At 44.1% G+C, this 16,070-nt stretch overlaps 1 protein-coding gene across 1 annotated transcript; it reads right to left on the bottom strand.

Moving 5' to 3' along the window:
- Positions 1-7,629: 7,629 nt before the first annotated feature.
- RPS7 (ribosomal protein S7) lies at positions 7,630-14,640 on the bottom strand. The gene is made up of 7 exons (XM_086608360.1): positions 14,585-14,640; positions 13,941-14,022; positions 13,537-13,608; positions 11,830-11,973; positions 10,234-10,298; positions 8,364-8,514; positions 7,630-7,749 (listed from the first exon to the last, which is right to left on the bottom strand). The coding sequence occupies exons 2-7, from the start codon at positions 14,013-14,015 to the stop codon at positions 7,672-7,674; spliced, it is 585 nt and encodes a 194-aa protein (XP_086464486.1). The 5' UTR covers positions 14,016-14,022; positions 14,585-14,640; the 3' UTR covers positions 7,630-7,671.
- Positions 14,641-16,070: the final 1,430 nt, after the last annotated feature.

The raw sequence follows: 16,070 nt of genomic DNA, 5'->3' as shown, positions 1-16,070 counted from the left end.
CTCTGTTATTGCAGTTTATACTTCAACAGATACTACTGGCTATGCTCTCAACTTCCAGGGCAAATAGAGAGTACCACTTATGACTACACCAATTAATGCCCTCTAACGAATAGCTGCTGTATTCGTAAGGCTGCAGCTCCGATAAGCCGCTTCAACAAAAAAGGCTTCGCACCATCTGCCCCCACCCCTGCTCATGCCACTGTTCCCCACTCTCTCCAGCTCAGTTTGGAGGGGTTGCACTGTAAGGACAGGAGCCTGGGTAACTCCCAGCACATGAGCCCTTACTGGAAGACCAGGATGGTAGCTAGGGCAGTAGCAGGAGGTTCCCTTTCCATCTGCCACAGTCCCAAGACCAGAAACGTATCACAACACCAAAAAGCTTTTAGACTGGGGGACTAGAGAAAGCTGTAATAAAATCACGTGTGTGTGTGTGTTCACTTCTTTACCACCTTCTGATCTGCTCTCAGGGGAGGTGCAGGTCCATGCCATTGAGGATTTCATGCTGTGGTGGGTGAGGGTTGCAATACAAGTTGACGACACGCAGTATTGATGCACTCTTCCTGCTCTGCTCACAACATGTCCTGTCCTCTCTCTCAGCAAACCTCCCCCTTGCCCTGGAATGTGCAACCTCCTTCCCCACCACAGCTCCCACTCACCCAACATATAGCACCACACACGCTGAGCAGCTTTGCTGGTGAAGAAGACAAAACCAGGTACTATAGATGCCCCAGCACTGCAGAGGCAGTGATGCCCCATACTCAGGACTTACTGTGGGCTACCCTCATAAAGGTGGACCTCTCCTAAACTACCCTGTTTCCATGTTGGGCTGGAACCCAGATACCCTCCTCCACTGCTATCAATGTCTGTATTTTACCATATGCTAAACAGTCATGAAAACAACTGATGATCACTTCCAGATTACATCAGTAAAGAAAGGACAAAATGGCAGAACATGAACTTAACTGTATTAGGGCCACATAACTCTAATTTGAAAGTTCTGTTTTATGCGTACAAACCCTGTTACTTCAGTGGGAGCAGAAGGCAACTAGCAGGACTGGGTCCTTGCAGCACTGTCAGCAGGAACTTGCCAAGAGAAATGTTTGATGTAAAGAATGCAGCAAAGTGACTGCAGTCCAAGCCTTTGAAGATCGTATTACAATGGCAAAGGCAACATCCATTTACATACATATCTACTCTCCCTGTAAACACAGGCAAATAACTTTGAGGCCAGAAACAGAATTCAAGGGAGAAATAGATCAATTTCAGGGAAAGCTAGTAGAAAAGGTAGGATGAAACATTGGGGAAACAGAAGTGAAAAATAAACATAAATGACCAGAGTTCTAAAGGAAAGAGGAAACACTACAAACACAGTGAAAGTGTTTTCTCTAGGAAAGGGGAGAGTAAAGAAGGGCATGATTTTCTTTCACTTGAGAGAGAAAAGGGCAACAGTCCCCTTACAGAAAGGCATAAGCATCCTTCGCTCACCCAGAAAGCCAACTGGAAGCTGTGTAGCCACATCGGTGCATCATCAAAATCGGGCTACCATGCACAAACTGGGGTACTGACACATGGACTACACAGAAACACCTTAAATCATCACCAGGTCACAATAGCTGTTGGCTATTAAGCTAAAGTTTTTCATTATATTTATATGCCTATCTGAGAAACTGTAGCACTTCAAGAGCTGATTCACAAGTCTTTCAGCCACCCTTGCCAAATGAAGAGGTACAGCATTCAGAGGATAAGGTATACAGCAAGACACACCAGCTAAACCCAGCTACCTTGGCTTGACCTAAACCCCAACAATTACCCAGCCTTTAAGCTCAGGTTAAACACCATGTGGACACAACAGTAAGTGGAAGTCTTGGATTGAAAGCAATCAAAACAACATAGACAAAAGCAAATCAGTTGTAAAAGGACAAGAACAAGTCTTCTGTTAGAAAACCAGAAAAAATATGTTTATACATTTTAGGAGCCTTCAGGCAAATTTTTCTACTCTTTCCATAGTCAGTCGACATTATTTTAGTGTCTGTATGAGGATTAAACATAATAGCTATTTAAAACCACAATCACTATTTAAAAATGTTATCATTATGAGAAGATAAGGCTGCAATTCTCCCCTTGGTTCAGCAGAAGAGTCAATGGTATCAGCAACATTCCCAATCAGACTTTCCCAGGGGATGAAAATTGCGAATAGAATCATCATAGAATCATCATCATAGGATCGCTCAGGTTGAAAAGACCTTTAAGATCATCAAGTCCAACCATTAACCTAACACTGCCAAGTCCACCACAAAACCATGTCCCTAAGCACCATATCTATACATCTTTTAAATGCCTCCAGGGATGGTGACTCAACCACTTCCCTGGGCAGCCTGTTCCATTGCTTGACAACCCTTTCAGTGAATAATTTTTTCCTAATATCCAATCTAAGCCTCCCCTGGTGCAACTTGAGGTCATTTCCTCTTGTCCTATCACTTGTTACTTGGGAGAAGAGCCCGACACTCACCTCACTACAGCCTCCTTTCAGATAGTTGTAGTGAGCAACAAGGTCTCTCCTGAGCCTCCTTTTCTCCAGGCTAAACAACCCCAGTTCCCCCAGCTGCTCCTCATAAGACTTGTTCTCTAGACCCTTCACCAGCTTCATTTGCCTTTCTTTGGACCACACTCCAGCACCTCAATGTCATCCTTGTAGCAAGGGGCCCAAAACTGAACACAGTATTCGAGGTGCAGCCTCACCAGTACTGAGTGCAGGGGGACAATCACTTCCCTAGTCCTGCTGGCCACACTATTTCTGATACAAGCCAGGATGCTGTTGGCCTTCTTGGCCACCTGGGCACACTGCTGGCTCATATTCAGGCAGCTGTCGATCAACAGCCCCAGGTCCTTTTCCACTGGACAGCTTTCCAGCCACTTCTCCTTAAGTCTGCAGAGGTTGCTGTGACCCAAGGGCAGTACCTGGCATTCAGCCTTGTTGAATCTCATACAACTGGCCTCAGCCCATCGCTCCAGCCTGTCCAGATCCCTCTGTAGAGCCTTCCTACCCTCAAGCAGATCAACGCTTCTGCTCAAACTCCTTAATATATCAGTATCTGAGCTCAATTGCTGGAGCTCAGCTTATTATAGGCTGTCACATATGCTGTTCCAGTTCTTGAAAGTGGGAGCTGTCTTGCTAACCAGCCCTTAGTAAGCCTCCCAGGGCAAACTCCTGAAAGAGGCAAGAGATATAGCAGATGCACGACCCCTTCATGGTACAGATTTGCACACCAGCATGCTAAGCGCGTCCCCTCCTCTGCTCCTGAGACAATGTAATGATGTGTCCCATTCCCTTTGGCTTCACCTAACAGTAATTGTTTAGCCAAAAGAACAGGAAACAACTTTATTAAACGTCAAGATACACCTGGGAAAAGAGTTTGCACAGCTGTTCCTATGAAGATACCTCATTCCCTTAGCGCAGCTTCACAGGGCAGACAGCACCACTGTACCTCTCTGGGCAAGGAGACACCAGAAGCTATCCATATCATCTCTTCTGAGCAATATATGAGACGTATGGTGGAAAGGGTCAGTGCAAAAAGAGCAAGCTGGGTTTAATTTTGTTTGCAGCTGTGTAAAATCTGGCCTTCATCAGAGGTGTTGCACTCTTTGCACAGCATTTCTGAGCAGCGTTCACTGCAGCAGTGTAACAGAAACTGCTTTTTCTGTTAATTTCCATCTCTAAAACCAGAATAATCTCTTCAGTGCCCAGCTTTAATTCTATCTTTGCTGCTCCAAGGGCAGATCAAAACTAAGCCAGACATGTCAGCACAATATCCAATAACGAAAAACATTAGCTATTAATTATTTAGCAACACCTAGCAGCAACTGCTCACTGCTAAGCTTAAGAATCACTTTCCTGAAAAAAAAGAGAGTAACAGTAACTGGGGGGTAGAGGAGGGGATACCTGAACTTGCAGACTGCAACAAATCCAACAAACTTTCTCCTCTTGATCATAAGGCATAAATAAGATCCTTTACATGTAGCTTTCTGTAGGGAACAGAGCACAAGTACAAAGAGATGTTCGTGTCACTTCTTTCTCTTCTTCTCAGCAGAAGGCAGGTTTTTTCACACGAGCACTCTCAAAGTAGGCAGGAAGAGGTACAGCAAAGGCACTTCATTATAAAGAGGGTCAACCATTTGCACTGATGAATGCTGCAGTCAGGCTTGTATGGAGGACAGGAAAACTCATGCTCCCTCAGTCTAACCACAAGACTTCTTTTTATGAGACTTCATGACTTTCTGTAATCAGTATGGGGTTTCTTTTTCTGTTAATCTGACACACCTCTAGAGACCTAGAAAGAACTTTCCACAAGGAAGAAAAGGTCTAGCTTTTCAGCATTGTTCTGGCTCTTAGATATAACAGAGAATCAAACTTGGGCCTCCCACTTAGAAAATTTAGGAAAGACGACAAAAGCATAGGAAATAGGTTATTTCAGTCCATAATGCAAGAGTGATAGGATTTCCTTTTAACACTGCTTGGTGTGAGGATCACTACATTGAAACTTGCCAGACGCTCCCACTTACACTCAAGACAGGCTATCGGACATGGTGTTATCATGCATCAAATTATCATCGTAATACAAGACAGGTCAAGCACTTACCACTCAAAACTTCAAGCAAGTTCTGCCACACTAGAACTGTGACACATCTACACACCTTTTCAAAGAGAAATCAGAAGGGAGCAGCCTTCCTCACAGACAAAAATATCTGAAGACATTTGCGAAAGGATTCATATGGAATAAACAATGAAAGCTCTAATATCAGGTGCAAGTCTCAAGAGCACGTAACAGACATAGAGCCTTTGCATCTCATTTTGAGCTACTACAGGAAGGAATGTCTTTTTATACTCTTCAGTATGTGACTGCCTCTTCACATTGACAGCACCCATGTACTACTGCTGCACAGGGTCTCGGTACAGAATGCCCCATCACTTTTTCACCCAGACCAGCTGATAAACTCCTGAGGAATCACGTGTTCAGAGTTCAACCGTGCCAGCACATGAAAGGTATAGGAAAAGTCTAGCATCATCTCACATGGAGTCTGTTTAGGTTAAAGCAACATTTGACACCAGTATTCCCGCAGCCTCATTAGCACCTGACCAGATGGCATCAACTGACTTTCCAGATTGCAGGCATTCACTTGACACGCTTGTCAAGGGACAGAGGGAGTTGTCTGCCTGTAACACTGACACTAAACACACAAGGGAGCCTGTGAATAAAGGTAAACTAGGACTAAAGTCTTTTGCAAAGCACACGGCCTGGTATTTTTATGTCACAAAAATCCACCTTTACTTGCAGCTAAGTTGATGCAAGAACCATAAATGGCTTTGACAGCCTTACTCTTTCATTCAAAGAATTTGCTTATGGGGCCATCACAGGCCTTTGCGTTTCATAAAGTTCAAAGGGCTTGCAACAAGAGTCAAGAAAAATCTATAGCCAGCTGGCAATGCCTGGGAACATTTGCAATCTTTACACTCAGTTTACTACACTTCTCCCCCATCTACCCCCTCCCAGTGCTTCAAAACTAGAAACACTATTGACATTTTTATTACTATGAAGAGATCAAACCTGAGTTCACATTTCACCATGAAACAGAAAATGCTCTATACTGAAGCTTGCTGAGCATCACCTCTTCTTGCAGATGTTATGCAGCCCCAGCAGACTCACCAACATCTGACTAAAGGTAGTTAACATCTGGTAAGTCTCCAAACGCTCCCCAGACTGCTTCTTCCAACCCACACCAGCAAATATTTATTTGCACAGGTTACCATCTGTGATTGTTGTAGTGGGAAGCTTAGTAACATGTCTCACTTGAGACTAAATTATTTTGGGGGACACTGAGAAGGCAACATTTCTGACCTGAGCAATACTCATTTTAACAACGAAAACTTGAATTCTAAAGTTCTGGCACTCCTGCTACAAGATCTTTCGTGATTACTCTCCATAGCCAGGATTAAGGGTTATAATATACCTCTAACTCCCCTCATTTAAAGCTAAGGGAAGTTGATGAGTTCACTTCTGCTGAATCATCCAAGATGAACAATAAAAAGTTGGGAAATAAATAAAGTTATACTCCAGAGACAGAAGTTTGAAAAGGAAAGAGAAGGCCTTAAGGTAAGCCAACTTCTTCAAAGATACAGCCTGCTTTTTTTGTGCAAATATCCAAGCCTCATCAGTAAGAAGCAGGAAATAAACTACTAATTGCAACAGCATATGTGTGCTTTCATTATTCTTTTTGCACCGTCTGCACCAAAACAGCTTACTGCTACACGTCCTGCCCTACTAAACAGAAGTTACGGCATGACTTAAAAGCTTCACTTTTTCAATGCAAAAGCAACGTGGAATTTGTTTTAACCTTTCAGTTGTGAAGAACTGAAGCATGGGAAGCAAACAAAACCACAGTAAATAAGAAAAGGAATTAAAGGTACAGACTCTCCATAAACAGCACTTGTCCTCCGTCTACTCTCAGGTAGGAAGATGCAAGTTATCACGGGCTCCTGGTATACAGGCTGGGCTGTTACCTACTTAACTCTCCATCTCATATGCTGTCTCCATAATTAGGTGTCTTTTACTGTATTAAGCAATTACTTCTAACTAACAGAATAGGCTGTTCAGTATAGTGAAGTACTAAATTCATATAAATTGCCTACATGGACAAAAAAAAAGTTAATTGCTGAAAATGTTTCTAAACATAGATACCAAAGTCAATAACGTATTGTTTTCAAGACACTATCATGTAGCCTTCAGCCACTGTGATATAGCTAGTCCTTCCCCACCTCTCCCCAGATCACCAAGCATGTACCGAACTATATTAAAACACCATATTAAAAAAAACTCAAACATTCTGGCAGTTATTGCTTCACCCTGGTTTATCTATCCTTGCCTTCAGTTATTAACCATGAGGAAGGTTACCTCAACACTGATACGCAGACATACATACTGCTAATATATGGAGATACAAAAATCCATTATTTCTGAAAGCAAAATCAAAGCCTAAAACACTGTAGTTTGTGTCCGGCAAGGTAGTCAAGCACTCGAAGTGAAAATGTCTCCCCATTTCATGCTGATAAAGGTGAGAAACTGCAGGGTCTGCCTTTAGGTAAGAACTGGTATGTAATTTTGCCACTTAAAGAGCAAGAAAGTGACTTCAAATTCAAACTATACCTTCTCCAACATGTTTACCAAAAATTCAAACCCTTTTTTCAGATGTCATTGCTCCGTGTTTCAGAGGTCGCACCATCTGCTATGTAGACTTCCTCCAGTGTCAGGAACATGTAGGTCTCCAAGTGGTATTCTTGTGTGCAAAACTCAGGAGAATTACTGTAGAGCAGTGGAACTTCATATTCTCACCAAAAGGTGAGTCTGAACACATTTCAGTTTGTTTTTCTATGCCGATTTTTTTTGCAGACTCTACACTCTTTTGTCTAGAGTTGTGCTGCGACAGTGCCAAGAACAACCTAAGAGGGCTACTGTTAAAACACTGGTGACTTAATACTTTGATACACAAACATCACTCATCCAGAGAGTAGAGAAGTCCCATAAACCAGTTAATCCCTACCTATGTTTATGGAATTTGAAATTTAAATGAAATTACTCTGTTATATGAACAGTTGTTTATTCAGCCATTTTTTGCACTTTACAGCTGGAATTCTGGAAATTCAAACACCACATCTTTGCCTGTGAGCTTCTTGTAGACACCAGAAAATGTTTCCACCTGTGAAGACAAACAATCTTGTTTACACACACTGTATAAGGAAGTTAAAATCTGTGTTAACATACTTCAAGTATTACATTATTTCCCACTGAGTCTTCATTCTGAAGTGAACTCTCAGGCTGATTATTTTCTTCTAGATTAAGGTAGCTGAGCATTTACAGAGAAGACAAGTTTTCTGGAGGATATTTGGGACCTCTTTTATTGGCAACCATAGGAGACCCAGAGAACTGAGCTGTCCCTACAGAAAAAAAAACTAAGCAAAGCAAAGGGGGATTTCAGGCTGTACCAACCACATCTGTTTAAGGTCAAAACTAAGTACTTCACTTAAAACAAATAAAAACCCAAACAAACAAAAAACCCAACAAAACACTGTCTGTTCCCATGAGGGAACCAATATAGCAATTTCACAACCCAGGGGTTTTGGCAAGTTCAATTAGAGCTTTAGTTCAAAATTGTCTTGCCTCATCTTCAGCATCTTACTCCAAATACAAACAGAATCACCTCCATCGCCACAAGCCAAAAGGCAGTCTTTTGCTGTCTCACATTAAGTGGCCTCTTAGCTATGTCAGAATGACACCCCATCCTGCATGAGAAAGTACAGTTTTCCCATTTACCTTGTGTTCAACATTGTTCTGTTGTGCTTTGTCCAAATGGACTTTTATGAGCCTGCTGCCGTCCAGTTTTACGCGGATTCTCTTGCCCACAATTTCACTTGGGAAGACCAGGTCTTCAAGAATGGCATCGTGCACTGCAGTAAGTGTGCGGCTGAAAGGCCACATTTGCATCATTAGAACATGTCCTCTTGCCAAATTTTCCAGTTTGCCAAGGCTTAAACCTTCCACAGCATGCTTTAGCTGAAAAGTCAGTGGTGTTTTGGTTTTGGGAGGGGGGTTCAGGTTTGTTGTTTTTTTTTTTAATGCTGCAGTGTGACAATATCACACCTTTTCACAGGTCATGCAAAAAGAAAAGCTAAATTCTACACTGAGTGCAGAAACTTCATGACTGCATAAGAGGGGAAAAAAAAAAGTCAGCAGCCAGGTTTCTGACCTTTTAGATCACGTGTTGCTTTGCAGCACTGGCCCTGAAACATTCTTTTATTTCTATGTATTTAAGGAAGATTTTATTTAAATCAGAACCGAGTTGTCCCATCTGCAATTCTGCTAGCAACACTCACTGGAGGACTTTAAGTGTGCAAGTAAAGACACTTGCACACTTAAACTAAACAGAGTTCATAGAAGACTCAGTTTTGAAAACACTGGTTTCTTCATCTGCCTAAACACCAATGTATTATAAAGGTCTAGCTGGTAAACTTAGTCCTTGCTTAGAAGACTGATGTTTACATTTGTGTTCCTGAACTGTCCAGAAGTGAGCCAAACTGAAAAAAATTAATCCAGGTTATTTTGTGTATGAGTCTAAATGACTAGTAAGATTTCCAGCTTCCCTGTCTGCAGTTTCAAGGCAGTATCACTAGTAACTAAGATCTGTGTCTACAGTAGCATTTCAAACTTGCGAAAACTGGGATAGCTAAGGGAGACAAACATCAGTCACATTTCTATGCTTTGCAATATACATATCACAGTTTTACACTATTAGTCTGAGAGTCTCAGGCTGAAGTCCTGCACACTCTCCTTCCCTCCTGTTGAAAGTGGCAGCATGCTAATCACATACACAGACGCCAACTCCTCTAGCCACTGTGCAATACTAGCTTTGATATAACAGACAGAATCCTCCAAAGGCAGGATGGCAGCTAGATGAGTACTACAAAACTGCACTTTTCAAATCCATGCCTCAAGATTTCAAAATACAGTAACAGATATCACAGGTGTAATACTGGGGCTGGGAGAAGTTACAGGAACATGCCACATGTCATGAAGAGGACGAACTTTTAAGACAGACTACATAACGACAGAGTAAGAGAGCAGTACAGAAGAGGCACCGACATCCACATAGACATAGCAGTGTTGCATGCCTAGCAATAAAGAGACTAGATGAGAGCAAGGAGGCTGTTTAACACAAATGACTACACTACTGATGTTAAATTCATATCCAGTGAGACTACTTATAGCTATACCCCTCCACAGCCACTCTCTCCCTCACTGCATCCCTTCAGTGTGCCAGCCCTGCTTTCTGTACAGTCTAACATGTCGTGTGGCTCTTCCTACAGCTTAAAAAAGTTCTTGTCAGTGCATTGTAGTAACAGAGACAGTAGGTTTAGGTTTCTTAAGCTAGTATTGCTGGCTAAAAATTGGCTACAGCTGTAGCTGGAAACACAGATGCAGTTCTAAAAAATGCAACGCAGTGCCTGAAGACAAGCTTTTTACTGCACCCTTTAGCAGTCAAACGGCAGATACTATTTCAAGCAGTAAGAGAAAGGACAAGACCACCCAACCACTTGAATGACTTCTCAAAAACTCAACTAAACATTACTTGACTAAACTACCAAGTTACAAGAGAAGGCTGTTGTATTGAATCAGTATTACTTACCTCCTGGGACGCTTTTGCTTGTTTTTTGTGCGGCTTTTTCTTGTTGGCTTGGGCAGAATTCTTCTCTGTTAAGGGAAGGAAAAAAAAAAAAAACACAAAAATTTCTCAGTATCTAGTGTCTACTATCAACTAAAAAAATCCTAACCCAAACACATGCACTTTTTTTTTTACTAGAAACACACGAAACACCAAAAAGGGATTCTTAAGTATGCCCAAAACTACACCAGCATTAGAACCAGACATTACTTGCAGAAGCTGAAGTATTGGTATCATTTTATTTCTCATCCACTGAGTTCACTGCACTGAAATAACAGATTTGTATTCCTCCTCCATGAATACAACCAGAGTAGTTTACTCTGCTGTATTAGCAATCTGAATGCACTTCTTTGGGAAGAGAAATCTCAAAGAATTTTACAATTTCTGTTGGATTGAGCTTACCACTCTGCTTTGCAGAGGGTACCTCAGTCCCACAGACAGCAAGATGACATTTGAGATCGAAACATTAGTTTGAATAATGAGATGTATTACACAATCCAGATCAAATCCTGGCTTAAATGTAACGTGTTCCAAAAGTAGCATCTACAGGTATCTATACCGGCCTGGATCAGTAAAACTTATTTTCCGCTTCCCTATCTGCAAGGGTAGGTGTTTCAAAACGTTGAGTTTTAGATGCATTTTTAGCCACCTACAGTATTTTCTACCAACACATCACAGCTTCTCCATGACTGCATTCACAATGGGGTTACTGTACTGCAAACCAGGTTGCATAATATCCAAAAGCAACGTTTCACCTACAGAAGAACTGCACATGTTCCCTCCTAAAATATGGATTACTAAACTGACAGGGTATTCTCAACCACTTAAACTAAGTAAGCCAGAGGCATATCATTAAAAAGAGTCTTCTTGGCCACATAATAAGTCAGGGTAAGGTGCTCTCACTCTTAAAATTTATGTTACAAAGAATCTTTGCTAAAACGAACTTCAGTCAAACAACTAACTGTCCACCCTCCAGACTGACCTCTACAGTTCGTCCACCCCTTAGTACTGCCCAGAAAGCCCTCTATCACCTTTTCATAGCTTAGCTCTCCCCACAAATTCAGATCTTGAGTCAGTTTTTTTCTTCCTCTCCTATTAACTTGGATTTTAAATACTTAGATTATGTAAGTGTAGAAAAGTTCCTATTAATATTTGCTCCCTTTTACTTCCAAGCTTTGCTTCTCAAACTTCTGAAGGACAGACCAGAACAACAAAGTTACATCCTCCTCCAAAAACTTTCACATCTCACCTAGATCACACGGCCTTTGCTGCTAGCTGAAGTAATTTTAGCTTACATCTACAGAAGGACATTCATTTTATTTGCTGCTGATACAAAAATACGCATTCTATCATTATTACCTTGAACGGACAATACAAGAAGGGTAGTAGCAGTGGAACGGGTTATCCAGAGAGGCTGTGGAATCTCCATTCTTGGATGTTTTCAAGACTCAGGCTGACCTAATCTAATGTTGGCAATAGTCCACTTCATGCACAAGGCTAGACTAGATAATCTCCACGGATGCCTTCAAATCAACGTTTTTATTATTTTAAGTGTCTTACCTGAGCAATGAACACCACATGCTTTCCACTGAATTTCTTCTCCAGCTCACGAACTAGCCGCACCTGAATCTTCTGGAAGGATTTCAGCTGAGGAACTGGTACGAAGATAATGATGGCTTTTCTGCCACCACCCACTTCAATTTCCTGAAACACAAGTAGAAAGTAAACATTATCTAGGGGTCGAGAAGCAATGTTTGGTTTGATCATGAGTGGTCTGAACACAGATTTTGATAGTCTTGCTTATAACTTCGCCGGGGGTGGAGAGGGGGCATGGAGAGCAGAAAGTATCTGTTTTAATGCATTTAAGTGCAAGCATTAAACAGAAAAACCTCTGTTAGAGCACTTGTTCTGCTGTAATGGAGCAATTGGCAATTAATCCCAGCGTTCCTTTCAGAGTCACATCCCCTGAATAGCAAAGCTAATTCTTTCTGCAGGGTGGGACTCAGATGCTAGAATACCAACTACACTGAATGCTTATCATCACATCTGCAGTGGTACCTACATGCTGACAGAAAGTCTCAAAAATTTCTAATGCAGACTCTAGACAAAGTTTACAGTAATAAACCTCTTATTTTTGAGCTACTACTTCAGTCCACCACTTGCCAAGGCCTGCATCACTACTCAAAACATTTCCTTCCCGTCCAGATGCCAGCAGGCTTACATCACACCAACACGGATTACTGTTCCTCTGGTTTGTCTCTCCAACAGCTGATCAATACCAAAGAACTGTGTATAGGTTAATTGGTGAAGCACCTTGTAAGCCTAACTGCAGAGACATCCTCATTCTCCTACAGGACAGAAAGCTGAACTGCTTTTCACCAGCTACGTTCTCACATAAGGTAACTCAGATGTTCACAGGAGATTTCTCACAAATAAAAACAAGTAGTTAAATAAACAACAAAGACATTTTTAAAAACTCCTTGTTGAGGACAGTACGAACTGCTGTACTTCAGCAGCAAAGCAGTTCTTCTGAAGGCTCCTGAACTCATACATCAAGTTGACTTCTGCATTACCAAATCCTTTGACTTAAGTCTAAGCAGTCATGCATCTGTGTCTGTATTAGTGGGCCTGAGCAAGAACCAAAAAGCAATCTACTTAAGTTTTTGGTTACAGCAAGTCCCCATCTGTTCCATCCAGTCCCCAAGGCTGACAAATGCTAACACTAATTTTCTTCTGCCTTTTCGTTCTTAAAGTTTCAGTTGTCTTTATAAACTAAAACTAAAGTTTACAAACAGGCTAATCCACATGATCAGGTCAGTCTATCACCTTGATATACCTCCTATCTATTACTCGGTACATAAAAGAATTTACAAGAAACTGACTTTACAACAAGTACTATGGTTTACATTCCTGACAGAGATTCTGCAATGCCTACATTGCCAGCCAATATCCACACACACATAGTCAGCTTCAGCTCTGAAGCTGTTTGCAGAGACAGAAAGTAGAACTACCATTTTTAAACATGTTTATTTAAAACACCAAGTTTTTACAGTGATTTTTCTGACTAGTTCCTAAAAAAAAAAACCCAAACAACTACGTGTTAACAGCTAATACCAGAAGACAAACCACAACAGTATACAGTAAAACAAACACAGGCCATAAGAAACAGCTAAAGACATCATTCACCTAGTACATTAACATTCACAGAAGTTAAAGACACACAGAGCAAGTCACCAAGCAATTTTTTGTGGAGAAGGTCTAGCCTACCTTAGCTGCTGTGATGTTTAACTCCCGCAGCTGAGCCTTTAAGTCAGAGTTCATTTCCAACTCCAGCAGTGCCTAAAAAAGTGAAGTTACAGAATAATCCATTATTATGATCCAGTTCAATTCATAAGAACCCTTGAGATCAAAGTTTGTCCGCTTTGAGACAGAGAGCACACTTTTCACCACAGTCAATATCAAAGATTTAACTTCCTATAAGTCACACTGACAGATGCAACAAGTTCAATCAGTGGGAACACAGGCTGACTGCCCCAGTTCCTAAGTAAAACTAGGAAAAAGTACACGTTTACACAGCATCACCCTCGAAGTTTAAGCTCTAGTCAACTGTCAAAACACTGTCTCCGTAACTTTCAGTCAGCTACCAAAGAGCAGAAGGAAAAGACACATACCTGGGATATACCAGACTCAAACTCATCTGGCTTTTCGCCATTAGGCTTCACAATCTTCGCGCTAGAGCTGAACATGGCCTTTCTGCAAAGCAAGGGAACACCTCAGTTTTCACCAGGAATGTGTCTTCTGCTACGAACACAGCAAGACTCTGCTATCCGGCTCCTCAGCCACACGCTTCAAAGCGAAGCCAGAGCGAGCCCCAGGCAAGTCCCAGCAGGTCGCTCCAGCTGATGCCCACCATAACACGGGGAAGCCGTCCTGGGGAAGGAGGGGCCTGCCCACCGCGGAGCCCGCCGTGTGCAGCGGGGAAACTGCCCGGCCGCTCGCGAAGCCCCACGTGCCGCCGGGCGGGCAGCCCCTTCCCGGCTGGCGGGGCTCCGCGCCCGGCCTCGGCCCCCTGCTCCCGCCCGGCGGCCTCCATCGGGGCACCTCCAGGGGAGGGCGGAGGAAAACCCGGCCGGCTCCCCTCCCCCAGCACCGGGCGCCCCAGCGACCATCCGGGCTCGGGCGGGCGGTAATCGGGGGCATCCCTGCCCCGCGGCTGCCGCGGGGAGCGCCGCTCGGCGCCCGGCTCCGTATCGCGGTGGCGGCGGGGGAAAAGGCGGCGCCGCCGCCGAGGCCCGCGCAGCGCCCGGGCACCCACCTCTCTCAGCGCCGGCCTGGGAAAAGGGAGAGCTCTCGCGAGCGCGGCTCGGATCGCGGCGCGCGAAGTCGCTGGCCCCGCCCACACCCGGGTGAAGCCAGACCAGGAAGAAGGGCGGAACGGGTACCCGCGCGCGCCGCGAGCCGGCAGCGGCTTCCGCCAGAGCGAAGCCCCACAGGGCGCCGACAGTGCTGGCGCGGCGCGCGCGGATGAAGTCATCACCAGCTGCCGCGCGGTGGGGAGGGGAGGGGGCGAAAGCCGTGGTTCAGCGCATGCGCCGCGCTGGCGGCAGCGGGACGAGAGGCGTCTTCACATGCTGCCTGCGGGAGGGGGAATGCATTCCCGCTTCTGTCCCTTTCCCAAGCGTCTTCTCCCTGTGACAGCGAGCGAAGAAGGGAGATAAAGCCTCTCCGCCTGTCTCTCGCCGTCGTGCCAAGTCCTCGCTGCCGCTTGCTTCCCCGTGGGCCTGGCCAGTGTGAGGCGGCCCCCGCGTGCCTCAGGGCCTCCCGGCCGCTTCCCTCATAGCCTCAAGTTTTCGGCCTCCAGTGTCGAAACGCTTCTTCTGTAAATGGTCGCCGGGATCTCGGCATTGGCAGTGCGGTGCAGCTGGGTTTGCCCCAGCAATGGCAGGGCCCATAGATGGAGCGTGTGTCTGCCTCTCTTGCGGAGCTCCCTCACCCCTGTCGAGTGCTGTGCAAAACAGCAGCAGCCACCAGCTCTAAAAACAGAGTAGGGTGGCAGATGGTCTCTTTTCCTCCCTTCGGTGTTCCATCTCGCCACATTCCATTTAGGGGGCTGAGAGTTCACCTGTGATGTTCAGCCTTTTCAAGGAAGAAGACCTGCTGGAGTGGTCTCTGGCACGCAGTCACCCCTGACCAATGGCAAGGCGTTGTTGCTGGAGAGACATGGCCTAAACCGTGCCTGGTAGCATGCTGACAGCCAGAGAGGATGGGCAATTGCGTGCCAGCTCAGATCAGAGTCTGGGCTTTGTTTTGTGTACTACTATAAACATGACCTCTCAGTTGCTTCTGCTGAGACAACGTCACAGCAATCAAGAGTTACTAAACGGTCATTAGACTGGAAAGAACACAGGAGTCTTCAGCTTATTCATCTGTGTTTGGGTACTAACTCAAGTTATGAGAGCCCTCGCTCCATGTATTCTCTCATCACTGGAAACACTTTTTATTATATATTGTGTGATTATCTAACGAAGAATGCACTATTAACGCTTCAGTTGCACACTGATAAAAAGAACAAGCTGTACTCTAGTTTCTAAAGAAGTGACTTGCACATTGATTCAGGTGAAAGTGCCTGGCTGCATCTAAAGTGGAGCTAAAACCTTGCCTTGACAAAAAATCCTCACCTTGACATTTCCCTGTTGGCTAATTTAGGGAGGTCCCCTGCTCAAAGGAAAGTCCCGCTCCAAGGCAGGTGTGCAGCTCTTGGCACACGCTGTCCAGAGAGGTTAAATACAGGAATGTGGTTC

Source organism: Tauraco erythrolophus, chromosome 2 (genome assembly GCF_009769465.1).
Source record: "Tauraco erythrolophus isolate bTauEry1 chromosome 2, bTauEry1.pri, whole genome shotgun sequence".
In the NCBI taxonomy this organism is placed as follows: domain Eukaryota; kingdom Metazoa; phylum Chordata; class Aves; order Musophagiformes; family Musophagidae; genus Tauraco; species Tauraco erythrolophus.
This window is presented reverse-complemented; position numbering and strand designations above follow the sequence as displayed.